Below are 22,728 nucleotides of genomic sequence, written 5' to 3'. Positions count from 1 at the left end.
TTAGTAGGAAGATTGGTTTCAACATGCTAGTGAACCGAGGTAGCTGACATGCTACTAAGAGTAAACTTGAACAATATGAGCATGCTTATAAGTAGGTAGGAGGTAAAATAAAACCAATGGGGTTCCACTATTCCTTTATCTAGAATGCTGAGGGATATCACTTGGGGGTTACAGGTTATCAATAATGAAAAGTAAAGTATGAGCACCTAGCTCCACATACTGTTTCCTCAGCCCACCCCCACCTCCGGCTTCTCTTGGTGTGTGTGAAGCTGAGTCCCCGCTCCCTCTACTGTACCCCACCATCACCCGGTTGGGATATTGAGGTCACAGTAATCTAGGTGGCACAGAACCAGCACGAGATGTTAGCGCTCATCATGTGGCTTCTTCTGGGTACGCTGTGTGAGGGGAGGATTGGACTTGTCTCTGCTTCCGTCTCCACTACTCCAACTTCGGCGCTGCACCAAGGCTTCTCCCAGTCAGTTTCGACTTGGCTATAGTGTGTGGTAGATCAGGCTGGGGCGAAGCTGCTGCGGGAGATTTCAGCTTTCTTCACTGTGTCTTACTGCGGAGTTGCAACCAGAAGAGCTTGAAGGCCTGGTTGAGGCGTTCCTCCAGTGAGGGCCATAGTGGTACAGGCAAATCTTCGGCGGCTAGTGAGCTGCTTGCATTGCGTTGTTCAGCGGTGTAAACCAGATCTGGGAGAGGTGAGTGTAGAATCACCCCAGTGGTGACTGGAATAACCCCATGGTCCTTAGGGGTAGGAGCATAGTTGGATCCCCACCTCAGCCTCCCACAGGCTACAGCTTGCCTCTTCTTGGAGTGATCAGCCATCGGCAGCTTAAGGCAGAGATTAGTGCTCACGGGCCCTCAAGGGTAAACTGCTTGAGAATGTGAATGTGAAATCGCTTATTTTCCTGCTACAATTGGCAAAAACAGGGTTGAGGGCCCGGAGCTCAGGCAGTGCGCTTCCAGCTAGCTCCGCCTGTCACCTACACTATCTGTGCCCTGTTAAGGGTTAATTATTTTGTAGTGGCTCATAAAATACCCCTTTCTGTTTCATTAGAGATTGTTTGTTTGTATTTTAGGGGAAAACAAAATTGCTGAAAACACATTATTACTTTTCTTAGATGAGAATATTTTATAAAATCATGGGCTGAATTTGCTTTCCACACACACAGAAATAAATATAAACTAGAAATTAAAATAATTTATTCAACAATAGATACAGGGAGCAATTGAATGGATCTCTTTGTGGCAATTTATATATACTTTTATTTGTTCTTTATTAAAATGTTCACACTATTATTCATCTTGCATGAAAACATATCCCAGCTTCGTAATAAAATACGAGAGTGAATGAATCTATACATGAAATTAAAACTTTATACATATGTAGAAATTCTTCAAATGTAAAACGGGTGGAAGGAGGGAGAGAAAAATATGTTGCAAGTCAGGATGGGGCTGGAAACTTTTGGCATTAGGTGCCAGACAAGGAGATGTTTTCAAATAAGTGGAGAACCATAACGAAATGGAGTTTGTGGCCAAAATAGTGTTAGGAACCTTATGGTCTAAATATTAAATGTAATTTGTTTATAATTGTATTTGTTTATTTCCTTTTTTTTAAAAAAAAAATTTCTAAACCTTAAAATGTTTTAAACATGTTTTAGGTCTTTTATTGTCTTTTTAAATTGTTTTAAATTTAAATTGCATTATACTTTTTTTAATTTTTCTACTTCAACTATGTTTTTTTTATTCTATTTTATGGTATTTATTAACATATATATTTTTATATTGCATACATTGACTCTTCTCTGTTTTTAAATACATTACACCACAAACACACCACGACTAAAACCGACCTTATTACACAATACCACACCACAATCAGTTCACGCTACACACTCGCAATCCCACAAGCAGGCTCCAAACACACGCACAATACTCTTTCCTGGCCCTTTTGTCTCCTGGTATCCATTTATAGAGACACCAGAGACAAGTTGCAAGGAAACACAGTGCAAGCATGTTATTAAATTTGCTTGCGCTGTTCAAAACAAATGCAGGGCTTTTTTCTTATGCTAGAGCTCTTTAGCAGAGCTCTGTGCATGGTCTGCCCTGGAAGAGCATTGAATCAACATGCTCACTTTGAGAGGGGGCGTGCTTGTCATTAGTGATGACAAAACACACCCTTTCTGCCCCGTCCCCTTCTTAGTGGGCCGCTGTGATAAAAAAATGCCTGGGCCAAATTTTTTCCCCAGTCCGGCCCTGTCCCTCCCTGTTATATTATAAGCTGCAAAATACTTGGGTATATCAGGAAAGGGGAGGGAACAACAAGTAAGTAATTCTGTATATAAGCTCATGGGTAGAATCCCCAGCAGCAAGGTTTGACATAACTACAATTATGCCCACAATTTAAGCACTGTTGGTAGAATCACCATATAATGTTTCAAAGAGACAGCTAGCTGTTTCATTCACCATCATATATCTGGTGCAAAGAGACAGCTAGCTATTTCATTCACCATCATATATCTGGTGCAAAGAGACAGCTAGCTGTTTCATTCACCATCATATATCTGGTGTACTTAGTGCCTCCGATTTCACAACCTACACCAATGAGTGTTATGTAAGTATCATGATCTTTACAGATATGTGTGTTGCTTGCCCTGAGGTTGCTGGATTCCAGATGATGGGTGCCCTCTAGGATATATAAAGAGTAAAAACCTGGCTTGATTATGGGGTCTTCATAGAAGCCTACAACTTAAACCAGGGCCGTCTTTAACGCGGGGCAAACGGGGCAGCTGCCCCGGGCCCAGTTGCTCCTGGGGGGCCCAGAGCAGCTGCCCTGTGGGCCCCGCGATTTGCGCAGCCCCCCTTGGACCCGGCGGTGCGGCTGCACAGAGCCGCACCGGCCCGCACGCTGAGGAGGCTCCCCGGGTGGCTCATGCACTAAGGGCCACCCGGAGAGCATGTGTGAGCAGGGGCCCGGTCTGGCGCTGTGACACTTAAACAGTGCGACCGGGCCCCTTCCTGTACCGGCTGGGAGGAAGTGACACTTCCTCCCGACGGAGAACACAGCCGCGCGGGAAGAGAATGGCAGGGAGGGGAGTTCCAGAGGAAAACTCCCATCTGCCTCAGCCTGCCACTGGACCCCAGGGAAACCACCCTCCAGGAAAAGGTAAGAACCTCGAGGGTGGCTAAATGTATGCTTGTGTGTAAGTATGTTTGTGTGTGTCAGTATGTCTGTCTGTGCATGTATGTATGTGTGTGTGTATGTCAGTATGCCTGTGTGTCAATACTTCTGTCAGTGTATGTGTCTATGTGTGTCAGTGTATGTGTCTGTGTGTGTCAGTATATCTGTCAGTGTATGTGTTTGTCTGTGTGTCAGTATATCTGTCAGTGTATGTGTCTGTGTGTGTATGTATGTCTGTGTGTCAATACGTCTGTCAGTGTATGTGTCTGTGTGTCAGTATATCTGTCAGTGTATGTGTCTGTGTGTGTATGTATGTCTGTGTGTGTCAATACGTCTGTCAGTGTATGTGTCTGTGTGTCAGTATATCTGTCAGTGTATGTGTCTGTGTGTGTATGTATGTCTGTGTGTGTGTGTGTGTCAATACGTCTGTCAGTGTGTGTCTGTGTGTGTCAGTATATCTGTCAGTGTATGTGTCTGTGTGTGTATGTATGTCTGTGTGTGTGTGTCAATACGTCTGTCAGTGTATGTGTCTGTGTGTGTCAGTATATCTGTCAGTGTATGTGTCTGTGTGTGTATGTATGTCTGTGTGTGTGTGTGTCAATACATCTGTCAGTGTATGTGTCTGTGTGTGTCAGTATATCTGTCAGTGTATGTGCCTGTGTGTGTATGTATGTCTGTGTGTCAGTATGTCTGCCAGTATATATTTGTGTGTCAGTGTATGTGTGTGTCAGTATGTATCTGTGAATGTTTTAATGTCTGTCTGTGTGTATGTGCCAGTACGTCTGCCTATGTGTATGTCAGTATGCCTGTGTGTGTCAGTATGCCTGTGTGTGTGTGTGTCAATACGTCTGTGTGTGTGTGTGTCAGTATGTCTGCCAGTATGTATTTGTGTGTCAGTGTGTATCTGTGAATGTTTTAATGTCTGTCTGTATCTGTATGTGCCAGTACGTCTGTCAGTGTGATTGCACATTGGGCGTAATTGGGGGGAGGGATAGGAGGGGCAGGGCCCAGGGGGCCCAAGAAAATGCATTGCCCAGGGTCCTAATCATATTAAAGACGGCCCTGACTTAAACAGGTAGTCAAATTGAGTCAGTTTACGTTAACCCTTTCTCCTGCGGAGGTATTAAATGTGTATCACAAAATCAATATAAAACTTAACATAAATGTTTGTACCCAAAATTATTTACAGTGTTGCGATATCATTACGATGCCTATACATAAAGTTATTCATTTATAGATCACTAATGAATGAGAGTAGGAAAATCCTTCATTCAATCCCTTCAGCGATAAAGTATTCAAACAGTAAATCTAAAAACATTCCCTTCTCCTCAATTTATTATTCCCTTCTCCCCTTTGGTCCACTTTAACTAGTTTGATGCCTAGAAATCTGAGTACAATTTGATCTCCGTGATGAGGAGAGGTTTTAACATGTCTGGAGATTGGAGTTTCTATGTTCCTGCTGATTGTTATGGAGTTATGTGTTCCAGGATCCGTTTTTTAAAAGGCCTGAAGGTCTTCCCTACGTCCAGCATGTTACATTGGCATATGATTAGATATACTACCCCTTTAGTATTATAATTAAAGAAGGATTTACGATGGAAGGTCTCTGACTGGGAACAGTTATTGAAGATTTTTGAATCTTTGCATATATAGTTACAAGCACTGCAACAGCCACATTTTTAAGTCCCTATCAGTTTATTGGATAACCAGTGGGATACACTTGTTTTTATATGATGGTGAATGAAACAGCTAGCTGTCTCTTTGCACCAGATATATGATGGTGAATGAAACAGCTAGCTGTCTCTTTGCACCAGATATATGATGGTGAATGAAACAGCTAGCTGTCTCTTTGCACCAGATATATGACGGTGAATGAAACAGCTAGCTGTCTCTTTGCACCAGATATATGACGGTGAATGAAACAGCTAGCTGTCTCTTTGAAACATGACATGGTGATCCTACCAACAGTGTTCAAATTGTGATCATAATTGTAGTTATGTCAAACCTTGCTGCTGTGGATTCTACCCATGAGCTTATATACAGAATGACTTACTTGGTGTTCCCTCCCCTTTCCTTATATGCCCAAGTATTTTGCAGCTTATAATATAACAGGGAGGGATATCCCTATGAGACTCATTCTCCACTATAGCTCCCCTCCTCCTCCCGCCCCCCCCCCCCCCTCCGCCCCCAGTATCAGTCATGGATATGAAACACTTAGGTGGGCGTAGAGAGGGAGGAGTTAAAGGTGGAACGGCATGATTATATTCATTGCCCCCACAGTCGGCCGGCGACACGCCCACCCCTTGTCATTGAGTAGGGCCAGGGTGAGGATGGGAGGGTCTTTGAGCAGAACCCTCCCCGCCCAGGCGTCCGCTAGCGGCACACGCTAATGACGCTTTCATGCGTCTAGGATTGGGAATTTGGCAATATTGCTGACAGGAGGGGAGGAGCTAGAGGTTGTCGGGGTGATCGCCATCACTGTCCAGCACAGACCGTACCTCCACACCTGATCATAGTTTCACAGAACCACGAGGCATACAGCTGATTAGCCCGCTGGGATATTTATACCCTCTCCACACAGAGGTAAGGTTGACGAAGGTGCAGTGATATGCATTGAAACGCGCGTCAGATTTTGTTCTTCCTCACATTTTCTTTTTATTTGCACTAATGGAGGCACAGGGTGTTTAGCACCATTTTGTTTTTTTTTGTTTAGACATTTTTGTTTGGGGAGATGTCTAGAGGGTAAATTACTCTGTATGATGACAGTTAAGGACAGCGTTAGAACACCCATGAAGGTGTTTGTTTAGGAGCATTAGGGATATTATTTAGGAATGCAGACTGGCTGACCACAGATCAGCTTAATTGAATTCAAGTTCCTGCTCTTTTTCTGCCTTTCAGCTGTCCTGTAAGCTGTCTCTTATTTTTAGCCCTAGTACAGCTATACTATATGTCTAGGAGCTGAGCCTGTTAATTACTCTCTACCCTCCAGACTTTCTGGTATCAGCTCTTTTCACCACTTAGGCAATACTCTCATTGGAGCTTCTGAGCCAGCCTACGTGACTAGGTATAGCCCTTGTAGTATTGCTCTTGGGTTTATTTGCCCATACCAGGGATACGAACTGATACTTTATGCTGCTCTATAGTCTTGACTTGGCATTGTCTCCAGACGTATTCTTTTTATTGTGCACACTAATAAAGTAGCTGTCCTGTGGATACGATTGGAGACATTGTATTGAGCAGTAGGGTTTTTTCCTCCCCTCTCATCTTTGTCCTATCCCATTGATTAACAGGTTGTATTTATTTTGCTATTTGCTATTTACTTTTCACCTTATTTTCTAAAAAAAACACCCTTCTCCTTTGGGGTGACACTCTTGTACATTACCCTTTTACATTTAGTGTTTGGGGTCCAAGCCCTTTTCGGTGGATCTGGTACCACCATACTGACCACTGTGTGTTGTCCTCAACTTGGTTTGGGGTTCACACAGCAATCTCCATTTGTAATTATATTTCTTATATACAGTTTTCCCCACAAGGTTACCACCAACGTGGACCTTGTGGAGCACAGGACACAAAGTCACAACAGCCAATCAACACAGTATTGTACAGTTAGACACGCCCAGCTAATGTACACAAACCCTCCCCTCTGCCTGTGATACAATTACCAAACACAATGGACTAACTCAATTACCACAGGCAGAAAATATCCAGTTTTACCCAAAGTCCAGAAACACCCCAAAACAAAAACATATACCCACAAATCCTACATCCCTGGATAGCCCTGATCTGGGTGAACAACATATCCAAAAATCACCCAGATCAGTGCAGGGGTTCAAACGTTTTATGGAAGTCACATTTGACTGACCGCAAGCATGGCTTTAATGCCCAAAATAGTTCCACAGATTTAAGCTGTGCGGACAGTCTATCTTCTCCTCTATCCTGGAGATAATTGGCATAAATGGCTGTGGTAAGCCAATTATCTCCAAATACAGGAAATATCTCCAAGTCCAAAAACTGTTACAAAAAACACATAAAAATACATAACTCATATAATACAATGTTTAACCTATATGTCCAACATATCCCCAGATAGCTTGGATCTGACCGCTCAATATGTCCGAACAACGCTCAGATCTCACAAATACAGTTGGATCGCCATGTGGTTGTCTCTTTTGACCGACTGCAAGCATGGCTTTCATGCCCAAAATAGTTCCACAGATTTTGGCTGTGTGGCCAGTCTATTTTCAATGTTAAAAGTCCACTATAGTAGGGTGAGGTCAGAAAATAGCAAGGGCTGATGGGAGATTGAGGAGGGACAAAGCAGCCCATTAAAACTGGTCTGGCAGTGCCCCTGGGACAACGCCCTGCTGGAAAAACAATAGGACAGGAAAAAGGGGGAGGAGAAGGGGCACATTTTCCCATGAATTTAAAGGGGCAGAAAAAAGTGTTTTAAAATCCAATAAGCCCAAATAGACTTTTTAAATGGCAATACACCCCAGGGGCCATAGTCGCAGGGCAGGAGGCTGGCAAGCAGGCTCCTCCAAAAACTCATGGCAATCTCCCTTAAAAAGGAGAGTTTGTCACATATATAAAATATGAAATCTCAAAAAAATATATATGTTTTTATTATAAATTGTTTTAAAGGAATACCCCAAGCAGGCTGTAAAGGCTATAGAACCCTCCCCCCTTCCCCCTCCCCTGTTTATAGATAGACTGTATATTATTAGGTCTCCTGATCTAATGCTTCATAATCAAGTCATTGCTGTTTTATCTTTTTTTTTTTTTTTTAGATATATAGTAGTAAATGTCTCCTGGGAATTCTGCCACCAATAACCATTCACCAAGATAAATTATAAGCTAAGTGTTATTCAATATTTTATTATAAGTCTCTTGCCTAAAGCCTGTTGTGTGGGGCCAGCTCACTGGCTGAAAACCTCAGCTGGTTGCTCCCAGCCAATGAGTTACGACCTATATTACTGGGCTCATTATTATCAGTGAAGAGAGCTTGTGGCTAGAGAGGAGGCTGCGACTGGTGCAGAGCGGACCCCAGGTAAGAAGACGAACCATTAGCAAACAATCTGACTACTTACATTGGGGAGGGGAATGCTAGTATGTGATGGTTACGATGTTTGGAGTGTTCCTTTAGAAAAACATATTGCTTTTAAAATCAATATTATAGGAGCTTAATATGCCGAGCTGAATATTACAGAAAAAAATGAGAATCAAGAGAAAAGAGGGGGAAATCATTTATCTCGTTTCAGCTTCTATCAGAATTCCCAGTGAATAATGTAGTCACACTATTCTGAAATGTAAATGTTTAACAGCGTTTGGTGATCATGAAGCTCACACTACATCCGTGTTAAAATAGCTACAGTATCAGTTTAGTGAATAACTCGTAATTTCTATCGTTCTTTAACATTTTATCTGTAATAAAGTGCCCCTATCCACTGCCCCTTATATAGATGAGCAATCTTACAATAATGGAAAATGAAGTTGTGATACAGTCATTAGTTTGTGATAGAAAAAAATATTAAAATATTAGATTACAAGAAACAATACTATAGCATATATTTATCATCATCATCATCATCAAAACAGAGAGAGTTACAGCACAGTGACACATGCTGGATTTTAAAACAAGTTACACAAGTAAAGCTAAACTTGCCAAAATAATTAGTAAATTTCCCCCCACTTGGCTGACCTCAACCTAGTATTTTGTGAATAAACTGCTAAAGTCCATTAAGAAAAATTCCTTCTAGGAGAATGTAGAAAGCTTCATGTTAACTAGAAACACAATGCCTTTGAGATGTCTTCTGCATTAACAGATATAAACTTTGATATACTTTGCTAGTAAATTGATACCTGAAAATAAAGTCTCGAGATGGAGGGAATGAAACATAAAGATTATCACGATGAAGAGTTTGATCATCATTTGATTCTAGAAACATATGTTGGTCGTGATAAGACGGATTCCAAAGAAGAACTTTTAGACACAACAATGCAAAAAGTATTTCAGTGTTTGCGTTCAGGTACGTTCATTGTCTTCCACACAAACATTTATATTCTGTCCTCAGTGCCGCCAGTATTAAAGGGCCACTCTCACAGTTATTTGCAAAGACCCGAGGTGACTTGTCTGAATTTTGTCACCAGAGAAAAGTGAGAACGGAGATATATGAATCTAAAACTCTGCCTTATTGTGTTGTCAATTTCTGGGATTTGAAACATTAAGAACTGCGTCCTTTTTGTGCTTATGAAAACATGAACGTATATATCATGAGGGGAAAGATAATATATCTAGTTTAGAGGACAGAAGGGAGATCATGTTGCAATGCATTGTGTGGATTTCAAGATCAGAGACAACATGGGTTTACTTCAGGGAGATCATGCCAAACTAATCTTATTGATTTTTTTGATTGGGTAACTAAAATTATAGATCAGGGTGGTGCAGTAGACATTGCTTACCTAGATTTCAGTAAGGCTTTTGACACTGTTGAACATAGAAGGTTCATCAATAAACTGCAATATTTAAGTTTGGATTCCAATATTATGGAATGGGTAAGGCAGTGGCTGAGTGACAGGCAACAGAGGGTTGTAGTCAATGGAGTATATTCGAAGCTTGGACTTGACACCAGTGGGGTACCTCAGGGATCTGTACTTGGACCCATTCTCTTTAATGTTTTTATTAGTGATATTGCAGAAGGTCTTGATGGCAAGGTATGTCTTTTTGCTGATGATACTAAGAAATGTAACAGGATTGATGTTCCAGGAGGGATAAGCCAAATGGCAAATGATTTAGGTAAACTAGAAAAATGGTCAGAGTTGTGGCAACTGACATTTAATGTGTATAAGTGCAAGATAATTCATCTTTGATGTAAAAACCCAAGGGCAGAGTACAGAATATTTGATATCCTAACCTCAACATCTGAGAAAAGGGATTTAGGAGTAATTATTTCACATGACTTAAAGGTAGGCAGACAATGTAATAGAGCAGCAGGAAATGCTAGCAGAATGCTTGGTTGTATAGGGAGAGGTATTAGCAGTAAAAAGAGGGAAGTGCTCATGCCATTGTACAGAACACTGGTGAGACCTCACTTGGAGTATTGTACGCAGTACTGGAGACCGTATCTTCAGAAGGATATTGATACCTTAGAGAGAGTTCAGAGAAGGGCTACTAAACTGGTTCATGGATTGCAGGATAAAACTTACCAGGGAAGGTTAAAGGATCTTAACATGTATAGCTTGGAGGAAAGACGAGACAGGGGGGATATGATAGAAACATTTAAATACATAAAAGGAATCATAGGCGTGCGCAGCCTATTGCATTAGGGTGTGAACCCTAAAGCACAAACACACGCCGCATGTGTATGTGTGTGTATATATATATATATATATATATATATATATATATATATACACACACTGCTGTGTGTGGGTGTGTGTGTGTGTGTGTGCTGTTAGTGTGCTGTGTGCAAGGGTGCTGCTGTGTGTGTGTATGTGTGAAGTTGCTGTTAGTGTGATGTGTGTGTGAGGGTGCTTGTAGTGTGCTATGTGGGTGAGGGGGTTTGTGTGTGTGTGTTTGTGAGGGTGCTGTTTGGGTGTGAGGGTGTGTGTGTTTGTTAGGGTCCTGTTAGTGCGCTGTGTGTGTGAGGGTGCTGTTTGTGTGGTGTGTGTGTGATGGTGCTGTTTGTGTGATGTGTGTGGGTGTCGTGTGTTTGTGAGAGTGTGGTTAGTGTACTGTGTGTGTGAGCGTGCTGTGTGTGGGTGCTGTATGTGTACTGTATGTGTGTAGGTGCTGTGTGTGTGCTGTTTGTGTGAGGGTGCTGTATTTCTGTAGGTGCTGTTTGTGTGTGGGTGCTGTATGTGTGTGTGTTCTGTATGTTTGGAGGGATTGTGGAGGTGGGGGCAGATTAGTAAATATCCCCCCCTCCCTTCGTACCTTATGTAGGGAGGGGGGATCCTTGCTGCCATGTGCCATCCCTGGTGGTCCAGTGGAGAGTTAACTCTAGCCTGCGGGGCTAGAGTCAACTCTCGCGAGATCTGAGCGTTGCCACGGCAACGCTAAGATATCGCGAGAGGAACCTGGTGGAGCTGCTGTCTGGAGTTCCCCGGGTCCTCTCCTGCCTCCCTCCATGCTGCTGTGGGCCAGTGAGGTAGATCTTTGATCTCCCCGCCGGCCCATGGAGGCTTAGAGCAGAGCCGGCACTCAGATAGCGCCGGTTCTGTGTGAGCCGACAGGGGAGAATAAAGTCCTGGGGAATAAAGTGTGGGAACTCTCCCCCCCCCCCAAAAAAAATAATATACACTCCAATGTGAGTGTGTGTATATATATATATATATATAGATATATATGTGCACACACACACACTGACACGCATACTCAGACACACACATATTCAGACACACACACTCATACATTCACAGACACACACACATTCACATACACTGACACACACTCATACATTCACAGATACACATACACACACACATTCATATACACACACACATTCACAGACACATACACTGACACACACTCATACATTCACAGACACCCATACATACATTCACAGACACACATATACACACACATTCAGACACACACATACAGACACATACACTGACACATATACACACACATTCACAGACACACATACACATTCACAGACATACACACACATACACTGACACATATACACACACATTCACAGACACACAAATTATTATTTTTTTAACTAAAAAATGTCCACCCAGCCTCCCTACCTGGAGTGCTGGCGTGGACTTGTCCCTGGGGTCCAGTGGGTCGGGCGCCTGTCTTCATCTCAGCCGCGGCGAGGGAGCTGTGTGCTCTCTGCTCCCTCTCACCGCGCAGGCTGTCTGCTGTAGCCGGCATCAGCAAACGGCGCGCGGCGAGAGGAAGCAGAGAGCACACAGCTCCCTCGCCACGGCTGAGATGAAGACAGGCGCCCGACCCGGGGGGGGGGGGGGGTTTGGGTCCATCACCTCTTGCCCCCCCATGACAGGGGGAGGAAGGGGGGCATTTGGTGGCGCTGAGTGCCTGCAGGAACGGTGTTCCTGCTCATAAAAAGTGCACACCCCGTGCGCACGCCTATGAAAGGAATCAACACAGTAAAGGAGGAGACTATATTTAAAAGAAGAAAAACTACCACAACAAGAGGACATAGTCTTAAATTAGAGGGACAAAGGTTTAAAAATAATATCCGGAAGTATTACTTTACTGAGAGGGTAGTGGATGCATGGAATAGCCTTCCAGCTGAAGTGGTAGAGGTTAACACAGTAAAGGAGTTTAAGCATGCATGGGATAGGCATAAGGCTATCCTAACTATAAGATAAGGCCAGGGACTAATAAAAAGTATTTCGAAATATTGGGCAGACTAGATGGTCCGAATGGTTCTTATCTGCCGTCACATTCTATGTTTCTATGGTCCAGATGCTAGGATTTAGTCAGGCAACTCTACAAACTGTATACAGCCTTTGCTTCTATGCACATAAATTATTTTAATATCCCAATGACATTTTGAAAAGTAGTATATAAATAAATGTGGTTTTATTCTGAGTGAAGCCAATGATCACAGATTCAAAAATATATGTAACAAAAAGGAAAAAATAATTGTAGTGAAGGTTATATTTTTTACTAATTTGTTCCCCCCAGGTATTGTGAAAGGAGAGACTCTGATAGACCTCACAATTGGTGCAACCTTTTGTCAGTTGATGGTTATGTCCGATTTCTTTAAGGAAATCACCATTTTAGACTCATCAGATCGAACGCTTAAGGAAATGGAAAAATGGCTGAATAAGGAGCCAGGAGCTGTAGACTGGTCTCATGCTGCTGAAATTTCATGTGAACTTAAGGGTGTGAGGTGAGTCTGTCAGGTTAGAGAGATTTTATATACCATACCTTTTTCAATTTATGGAACAAGCTAACCCCTTTCACTACCAAAGCCATGTCTACATGTTTTTACTTTCATTAACTTTGCAAAACATAATGTAGTCCATAAAGTCTTAGGCTCTCAATCTCTCACTCACTCTCTCACTCACACTCACTCAATCTCTCACTCACTCAAGCAATCTCTCACTCACGCACCCACACTTACCCACCCACACTCACTGACAGTCACCCACACTTACTTAGTCACCCACACTCACTCACTCACCCATACTCACTCCCACACACTCACTCATCCACACTCACTCACTCACTCACTCACTTACTCCCATACTCACTTACCCACACTCACTCACTCACACACTCACTCACAAGCTAACACCAGCACACTCACTCACCCACCCACACTCACCCACCCACACTCACTCACTTAGTCACCCACACTCACTCACCCACACTCACTCACACCCACCCATACTCACTCGCCCACACTCACGCACCAGCTAACACTCACTCAGTCACCCACACTCACGCACTCACTCACTCACTGTAACGAGTATATACCCCTACACGCAGGATCCAGCCTAACAGAAGACAGTACAGAGGAGAGATACGTCTACCGGACCTTAGAGTGGCCGGACTCGACGTAATAGGATAAGACAGAGTCAGGAACGATCCGAGGTCAAGGGCACAAAGAGACAGCGTAAACGAAAACTAGCCGGGGACTGGTACACAGGAATCAGCAAGCCGGCAAACAGTACAGAATAGGATAAAGCCAAGGTCAAATACGGAGAAACACAACTGAACACAACAAGCACTAAAGGGAACTGTAGCAGAAACCACGATAGGGCAAGGAACTAAGGGAAAAGGGTAAGTATAAGTAGCCTTCAAACTAATGTGATTGGCTCCTGTCACTTCCACTCCCCCAACAGGTAAGTGTATGGGGTGATTGGCATGACAGGAGCCATTGGGAGCCTTTTTGCAATTTAGGCTCCCACTGTCTCTTTAAGAGCGCGCCCGCTCTTAGCTGCAGGCGGGACACGTGACCGCTTCTCGCGGTCACTGCCCGCCTTCCTGTCTGAACAGTCGGACGAACCGCGCGCGGCTCGTGCAGCCGCAGGACCGCGCGCGGCTTGAAGAGAGGACCGCGTCCGGCCCCCGGATAAGGTAAGTACCGCTACAGTACCCCCCCCTGAGGACACGCCCTCCGGGCGGGCAGGACCAGGCCTGGCAGGAAAACGCGAATGGAAAGAACGTACAAGGCGGGGAGCATGAACAGCATCCGCAGAAATCCAACTGCGCTCCTCAGGCCCATAACCCTTCCAATGTACCAAGTACTGAAGCCGACCCCTAAGAAAACGAGAGTCAATAACAGCAGATACTTCGAACTCCTCATGACCCTCCACAGAGACAGGAGGGGGAGGGGGAGTATGCCGGGTATAGCGGTTGCGTACGTAAGGCTTCAACAAAGAGGTGTGAAATACATTGGGTATACGCAGATTCTTAGGCAGACCCAAGGCATAAGAAACGGGATTAACCTTATGTATAATGCGATAAGGACCAATGAAGCGGGGAGCCAATTTCATAGAAGGCACCCGAAGGCGAATATTCCGTGTGGAAAGCAAAACCCTGTCCCCCACAACATAGGAAGGAGCCGCTCTGCGATGCTTGTCAGCCTGAGCCTTCTGGCGGGCAGCAGAGTCCACCAAAGAACGCTGAACCTGCTCCCAAGTATTACGCAAACCAGCCAAATGCTCATCCAGAACTGGCATGCCCTGAGAGGAGAATGCAGCCGGAAGAACAACGGGATGCTGGCCATAGACAACGTAAAAAGGGCTTTTGCCGGAAGAATCATGAGTGGCATTATTCCGAGCAAATTCAGCCCAAGGAAGCAGGTCAGACCAATTGTCCTGATGGTGAGACACAAAACAACGGAGGTACTGCTCAAGAGACTGGTTGGCACGTTCAGCAGCTCCATTAGACTGGGGATGGTAAGCGGAAGAAAATGAGAGGGAAATACCCATCTCCGAACAAAAGGCTTTCCAGAACCTGGAAATAAATTGGCTACCCCTATCGGATACAATAGATAAGGGAATACCATGTAATCGAAACACTTCTCTAGCGAAGATAAGAGCCAATTCCTTGGAAGTGGGCAACTTGCGAAGAGACACAAAGTGAGCCATTTTGGAAAACCGATCTACTATCATTAGGATGACTGTGTTACCATTCGAAGGGGGTAATTCAACAATAAAATCCATTGATAGATTAGACCAAGGTCTCTCGGGAACGGGCAACGGATGCAACAGCCCACAAGGAACTCTACGAGAGGTTTTCATACATGCACAAGTAGTACAAGCACTTATATAGTCAGTAACATCCTTATGTAAGGTATCCCACCAGAAATACCGAGAAACGGCTGACACTGTTTTGGAAATACCAGGATGTCCAGCAGTCTTAGTATCGTGATAAAGTGACAGAATATCCCGTCTCTCGGGAATGTCAACGAACAATTTATCATTAGGCCTCTCGCTGGGTGCCATGCCTTGTTTCGCTTGTATGGCCTGCAAGAGGGACGAGGAAATAGACAATATAGTAGTTGCTATTATCCTGTCTGGGGGAATGACAGGAGTGACATCAATCTCCTGTTTGTCAATTGTCTCGAATTGTCTGGACAGAGCGTCCGCTTTGGTGTTCCGGTCACCTGGCCTATAGGTGATTATATAATTAAAATGAGACAAGAACAGTGACCACCTAGCCTGCCTTGAAGACAATCTTTTAGCTTCGCTAAGGTAGGATAGGTTCTTATGATCTGTAAATATGAGAATAGGATCCTTAGTTCCTTCTAGCAAATGTCTCCATTCTTTGAGTGCTAAAATGATAGCAAGGAGTTCGCGATTACCCACATCATAATTCCTCTCTGCCTTGGACATTTGTTTAGAAAAGAAGCCACAAGGATGCAATGGCTTGTCAGGAGACTCTCTTTGGGATAAGACAGCACCTACCCCTATATCGGAAGCATCAACCTCAAGTATATATGGCAATGAGGGGACAGGATGCTGTAAAATAGGGGCAGAGGCGAACGTAGTTTTAAGAAAGTCAAAAGCCTGAAGTGCCTCAGTAGACCAGACACGTGTATTGCCATCCTTTTTAGTCATACGAGTAATAGGCGCTACTATAGACGAAAAACCTTTGATAAAACGTCTATAATAATTAGAGAAACCCAGAAAACGCTGGATGGCTTTCAGACCTTGCGGCAGAGGCCATTCTATGACTGCAGCGAGCTTCTGGGGATCCATCCGAAAACCCTCGGCGGAAATCAAATACCCTAAAAACTGGACCTCGGACTGGTCGAATAGACATTTTTCTAATTTGCAATAAAGACCATTAGCAAGAAGGGTCTTCAGAACTGTTGTAACATGTCTGTGATGAGCGTGAATGTCAGTAGAATATATTAAAATGTCATCCAAGTACACAATAACAAATGAGTGAATAAAGTCCCTTAAGACATCATTAATAAATTCTTGGAACACTGCTGGGGCATTGCAAAGCCCAAATGGCATGACGGTATACTCATAATGACCTGACCGAGTGTTAAAGGCTGTCTTCCATTCGTGGTCCTTTTTAATACGTATCAAATTGTATGCTCCTCTAAGATCTAATTTGGTGAATACCGTAGCATGTTTGAGCCTGTCAAACAATTCTGTTATTAGAGGTATAGGGTAAGCATTTTTGATGGTGATCTTGTTAAGACCTCTATAATCAATGCAAGGTCTTAAATCACCTTCTTTCTTTGATACAAAGAAGAACCCCGCTCCAGCCGGAGAAGAGGATCTTCTAATAAATCCCTTGTCTAATGACTCTTTAATGTACTCCTCCATGACACGGTTTTCTTGAACCGATAGGGGGTACACCCTGCCCTTAGGAGGTATAGTACCAGGCAACAAATCAATAGCACAATCGTAGGGTCTGTGAGGCGGTAATTTGTCAGCCTCTCTTTTATCAAAGACAGTCTTTAAAGTTAAATACTGAGAGGGTATTGTCGTAGATAAAGGAGGAACAGTAGGAACGTTAATAGAATTCACAGGCGTGACTTCAATAGTACATGACTCATGGCAGGCTTCACTCCATGATTTTATCTGCCCTGTCTCCCAGTCAAAAATGGGATTGTGGGCACGTAACCATGGATACCCTAACACCAACTGTGAAGAGGGAGAGGTGATGACCTGGAACCGAATGGTTTCATAGTGTAGAACCCCTGTGTACATGTGTAGCGGTGCAGTCTCGTGAGTAACAACAGGAGATATCAATGGTCTACCATCTATGGCCTCAACGGCCAAGGGTATCTCCTTCTCTCTGATGGGAATATTGTTTCTCTTTACAAAACCAGAGTCTATAAAGTTCTCGGCTGCCCCAGAATCAACCAGGGCGTCTATGTTTTCAACTATACAACTCTCTCCCATATGTAAAGAAACAGGGAGAAGCAGTCGGTTAGGAGGCAATGTAGGAGACTTAGAAATCACACCCAAGGCCAGTCCCCTATAAGGTCTTAGGTGCGAGAGTTTTCCGGGAGCAGAGGACACTCCTTTACCATATGGTCTCTCTTACCACAATATAGGCAGAGTCCCTCCCTTCTCCTATGTAATTTCTCAGTATCTGAGAGTTTGGCAACCCCTAATTGCATAGGTTCCTCTTCAGATACTTTAACACTCTCCGGTATATTAACTCTGGGTTGAATAGGTGTAACAAAATGTCTATTCCTGTTCTTAGTATAGAGCCTGTCACGAATCCTATTATCTATATCGATGAGGTAGTCAATAAGGTCCTCTAAGGCAATAGGAAGCTCCTTAGCTGCTACCTCATCCAATATAGAGTCTGATAAACCTTCCATGAAGGCCGTAGTTAACCCATTATTGGTCCAATCGACCTGTGAGGCAAGGGTACGAAACTGTATAGCGTAATCAGCCACAGACCTAGAACCCTGTTTAACCCTCATTAATGCTCTAGCGGCATTCTTAGACCTTTTCATAGTATCAAAAGTTCTGCAAAAAGCTGTTAGGAAACTGTGAAAGTTATGCACCATAGGTCCATTAGCCTCCCAAATAGGGTTTGCCCATTCAAGTGCTTTGTCGGTAAGTTGGTGCATAAAGAACCCAACTTTAGACCTCTCTGTGGGAAATGAACGTGGATACATTTCAAAATGAAACTCTATTTGGTTAATGAACCCTCTGCATGTCTTAGAATCCCCTCCATACCTAGGAGGAGGCGTTAAATGTGCTGTAGCGTTAGGCATAGTCGATACTTCAGGAAGCAGGGGTGCAGGAGGGTTAGGTGCGGTTGCTGGAATGGTTCTAGCTAAGAGCGTCTGGAGAGCCTGAGCTATTTGATCCATACGGTGATCCTGCTCTACAAATCTAGCCTCATGGGTCGCCATCTGTTGAGCTAAATCTGCGGGGTCCATGGCCCTATCGTAATGTAACGAGTATATACCCCTACACGCAGGATCCAGCCTAACAGAAGACAGTACAGAGGAGAGATACGTCTACCGGACCTTAGAGTGGCCGGACTCGACGTAATAGGATAAGACAGAGTCAGGAACGATCCGAGGTCAAGGGCACAAAGAGACAGCGTAAACGAAAACTAGCCGGGGACTGGTACACAGGAATCAGCAAGCCGGCAAACAGTACAGAATAGGATAAAGCGAAAACGAAGTCAGAATACAAAGCCAAGGTCAAATACGGAGAAACACAACTGAACACAACAAGCACTAAAGGGAACTGTAGCAGAAACCACGATAGGGCAAGGAACTAAGGGAAAAGGGTAAGTATAAGTAGCCTTCAAACTAATGTGATTGGCTCCTGTCACTTCCACTCCCCCAACAGGTAAGTGTATGGGGTGATTGGCATGACAGGAGCCAATGGGAGCCTTTTTGCAATTTAGGCTCCCACTGTCTCTTTAAGAGCGCGCCCGAGATTCGCGGCGCGCTCTTAGCTGCAGGCGGGACACGTGACCGCTTCTCGCGGTCACTGCCCGCCTTCCTGTCTGAACAGTCGGACGAACCGCGCGCGGCTCGTGCAGCCGCAGGACCGCGCGCGGCTTGAAGAGAGGACCGCGTCCGGCCCCCGGATAAGGTAAGTACCGCTACACTCACCCACACACACTCACTATCACTCACCCATACTCACTCACCCACCCTCACTCACTCACACTCATCCACTTACTCACCCACACTCACTCACTCACCCACACACACTCACCCACCCACACTCACTCACTCATTTACTCACCTACATTCACTCACTGACCCACCCACACTTACTCTATCACCTACACTCACTTACTCACCAACACTCACATTCACTCACTCACACTCACTCACACTCACTCTCCATCTCACCCTCACTCACATTTACAATATTACTTAGGGTTTGGATGCTCCTGCTCGGTCTCCGGTCTTCAGCCTGTCAGCTTGAGCTGACACTGTGTTCAGGAGATTGTTATCTCCAACACTGTCAGCTCTGATTGCTGACAGGCTCCGTAGTTACTACAGGACATAGGAGGAGCGTCCACAGTGCCTCCTGTCTCCTGTCATCACGTTTGTATTCACCCAAGCGTGACAATGTCAAACGTGATGAATGTGAATTAGGCATTCATGAACTCGGAAGTCCCTCTGGTGGCAGTCTGAGTGACTGCAACTGGAAGTGTTCCTAGGTTCTAATGTAAACACTGTATTTTTTCAGATAATACAGTGTTTACTTGAGACAGGCTGCAGGGAGCTATAGTTCTCACCTGAACAACTTCATTAAGCTGAAGTTGTTCAGGTGACTATAGTGCCTTTAAAGCAGACCGTTCACCAAATACCAAACCAGCATAAACATTAACTTTACAAACACCTAATTTGTACATTTTTCATTCGGGGTATATCCAAAAACAGCTTACAAAAGCTATGGATCTCTTGTCTGCAGCATTTGCAAGCCCTTCTCTTTTTTCCCAGCCCAGACTTTCTGTGTCTGTCCAGTACAGACTTCGCAATGCAGCTCAGTGAGAAGTCTTTGCAAGGCAGGTGCTCTGGGCAATTGCTGCCTCTTGAGTTTATCTCCTCTGAACTAAACAAACCAGGAAGTAAGAGGACCGATTGTCTGATTAACACCAGGAGGTTTAAACAAAGTTAATTTATAAAAAAATTTTAAATATGCACATTTTGAAAAATGAAAGAAAAGAGGGCACACTCTTATTGCTTAAAGGGGACACTGCAGACCCCTAAAGTACTTTTGCTTGCTGATATGCTTTATGTGTGAAGAGCCATTTTTTCATTTAAGCAACAACTGTAAGACCAAATATAAAAGGAAGTGATCTAGAGGAATGTGCATACTGATCAATTGTATTTTTATGATATTAGAATAAATTGAATATTTCAAATTTCAGTGAACTAGTGGAAGCTGAGGAAGAGAAAGTCAGAAGAATTGTGAAACGTTGTTTGAAATGGGATCCCACCAATGACAATCCACTGGGTTCCATCGCCCTGCCTCAAGCAGACTGTGCCATCAGCATCTATTACTTTGACGTCGCCTGTAAAGATCATGAGAGTTATCGCAACAGCTTTAGAAAATTCTCATCCCTTGTGAAGGTGGGAGGTCACCTCATTCTGTTTGCCTTTTTCAATGCGACCTATTATACAATTGGTGATCACAAGTTTTCATTCCTAAACTATAATGAAGATTTTGTGAAGCAAGTTCTCCAAGACAATGGGTATACCACTGTGATTTTTGAAGTATTTGAAAGTAAATTAAACACTCACTTAATGGATCATGATCATATTGGGTACATTGTAGCTCGTAAGGAAAGAGAGAATTAACCACCGGCTTCTTAAATTTACAATGGTGAAAATGTTTTTGGAAAGCAAAATTAGAAGAAAAACTATTCTGCGTTTGAATATTTTTGTGCAACGTTTGTTAAAATATGTCTAATTTTGAAGATAATTAAATATTTGTTAACATTTATTTGAGTTTCCTTTTGTTTCCTCTTAGTGCATGTACAATGTTTGTTTATACCACACTGTCCTTATGATCGGTTTTGATACTCAGTATCCATATATCTTTATCTGCATAATTGTGACATTTATAATGCACCAACACATTCTGCAGCAATTGGGAAAAAGACAATACAGTATAGAAAGACCAATACAAAGGGTAAAGGGCCCTGCTCGTGAGTTTACAATCTAAAGGTATTTAAAACTTTTATCAAACATTTTACAACATTTTTTCCAAATTCTGAACTGAATTTTATAATTCAAATATGTTCTTTCTTTGATAGGTCCAAATTACTCTAATTATGAATATTATTTTTTTCCTGGAATTTTAACAGATTAAGAGAGGCAATGTATTTTTTTTTAATTTTACAAACTCCTGAAAATACAATGAAACAGCTTCACTTGATTTTGCTTTCTCTGAATGTATTTTCTAGACAAAAGCTAGCAAGTTATCTCACTTAATACTGAATTAATAAACTTGGATAACATATAATAAAGTGAGATGTGAAAACCCTGAACTGACTGATTCACTTTCATTCTGTTTATTTCTATAAATAACCGTTTAGTAGTCACCTGCATGAACCCACAGGAGTGAAACAGTTAATTTATTGATACTTTAAGTGATTTTTATGTAGCTGGCCCCATAATAATAATCTTGTATTGTATTTGGGTGAACCACATGAACATCATTTGCCGACATCTTTAATTAATACATTTTTCAACTCTTTTAATAAATCCAAAAACACAACGGTACAATTCTTCCTTTTGGGAATGTCACAAGTGACCTTGGACAGAAAAACAATTTGCTAAGTATCAATACTAATCCCATTTGCAACATAGCAAAAACCATCAAGGGTTAAAATAGGATTTGATATTATCTTATTTGTCTTTCTCTGTATCATAAAGTCATCTTGGATATAAATTCATGCCTAATCTTTACCAATTCTATTTGCAATTCAAAAGAAAACCATACAGGGTTAAAAGTATTTTTCTTTTCCCTTTAAATTCTTCTTTGACTAATTATTTACGTCATCTACCAGCATCAATACGATTGGCTGGAACAATGATGACCAGTGTAACGGATCACCTGGCACCCCGACTGGGCACCTTCGTTGACGGACGCTTCCTAGCTGACGCCGATGACCATAAGCACCGCACCAGACACCACAACCACCGCAGACTCCACAACCGCCGTAGCTTAACAGGAGTCTCGCCATCTTCCTTCCACCCTGTATGACCCTCTGACATCCAGGACCGTGTGGGAAAGACCTCTCCTTCAGGATAGCGTATCAGGAACAGCTCTTAAAAGAGCTAAGTGATTAGAGCTCAGGGGAGTATACAAAGTATAGCAATCCGCAGTGTGAATATAGCAGTTCCCAACAATAACGAGACAAGGCTACGTATTGAGGGTTAGTGATGTACCGAACTGTTCGCTGGCGAATAGTTCCCGTCGAACATAGCGTGTTCGCGTTCGCTACGGTGGGCGAACACATGTACGGTTCAATCCGCCCTCTATTCGTCATCATTGACTAAACTTTGACCCTGTGCCTCACAGTCAGCAGACACATTCCAGCCAATCAGCAGCAGACCCTCCCTTCCAGACCCTCCCACCTCCTG

General features: G+C 43.3%; 1 protein-coding gene across 1 annotated transcript; it reads left to right on the top strand.

The window, feature by feature from the left end:
• Positions 1-8,034: 8,034 nt before the first annotated feature.
• On the top strand, positions 8,035-20,938 carry LOC134572630 (nicotinamide N-methyltransferase-like). Its single transcript, XM_063431710.1, has 4 exons — positions 8,035-8,234; positions 9,036-9,213; positions 12,852-13,059; positions 20,508-20,938. The coding sequence occupies exons 2-4, from the start codon at positions 9,066-9,068 to the stop codon at positions 20,935-20,937; spliced, it is 786 nt and encodes a 261-aa protein (XP_063287780.1). The 5' UTR covers positions 8,035-8,234; positions 9,036-9,065; the 3' UTR covers position 20,938.
• The last annotated feature ends 1,790 nt before the right edge of the window (positions 20,939-22,728 follow it).

Source organism: Pelobates fuscus, chromosome 9 (assembly GCF_036172605.1).
Source record: "Pelobates fuscus isolate aPelFus1 chromosome 9, aPelFus1.pri, whole genome shotgun sequence".
Lineage (NCBI taxonomy): Eukaryota > Metazoa > Chordata > Amphibia > Anura > Pelobatidae > Pelobates > Pelobates fuscus.
This window is presented reverse-complemented; position numbering and strand designations above follow the sequence as displayed.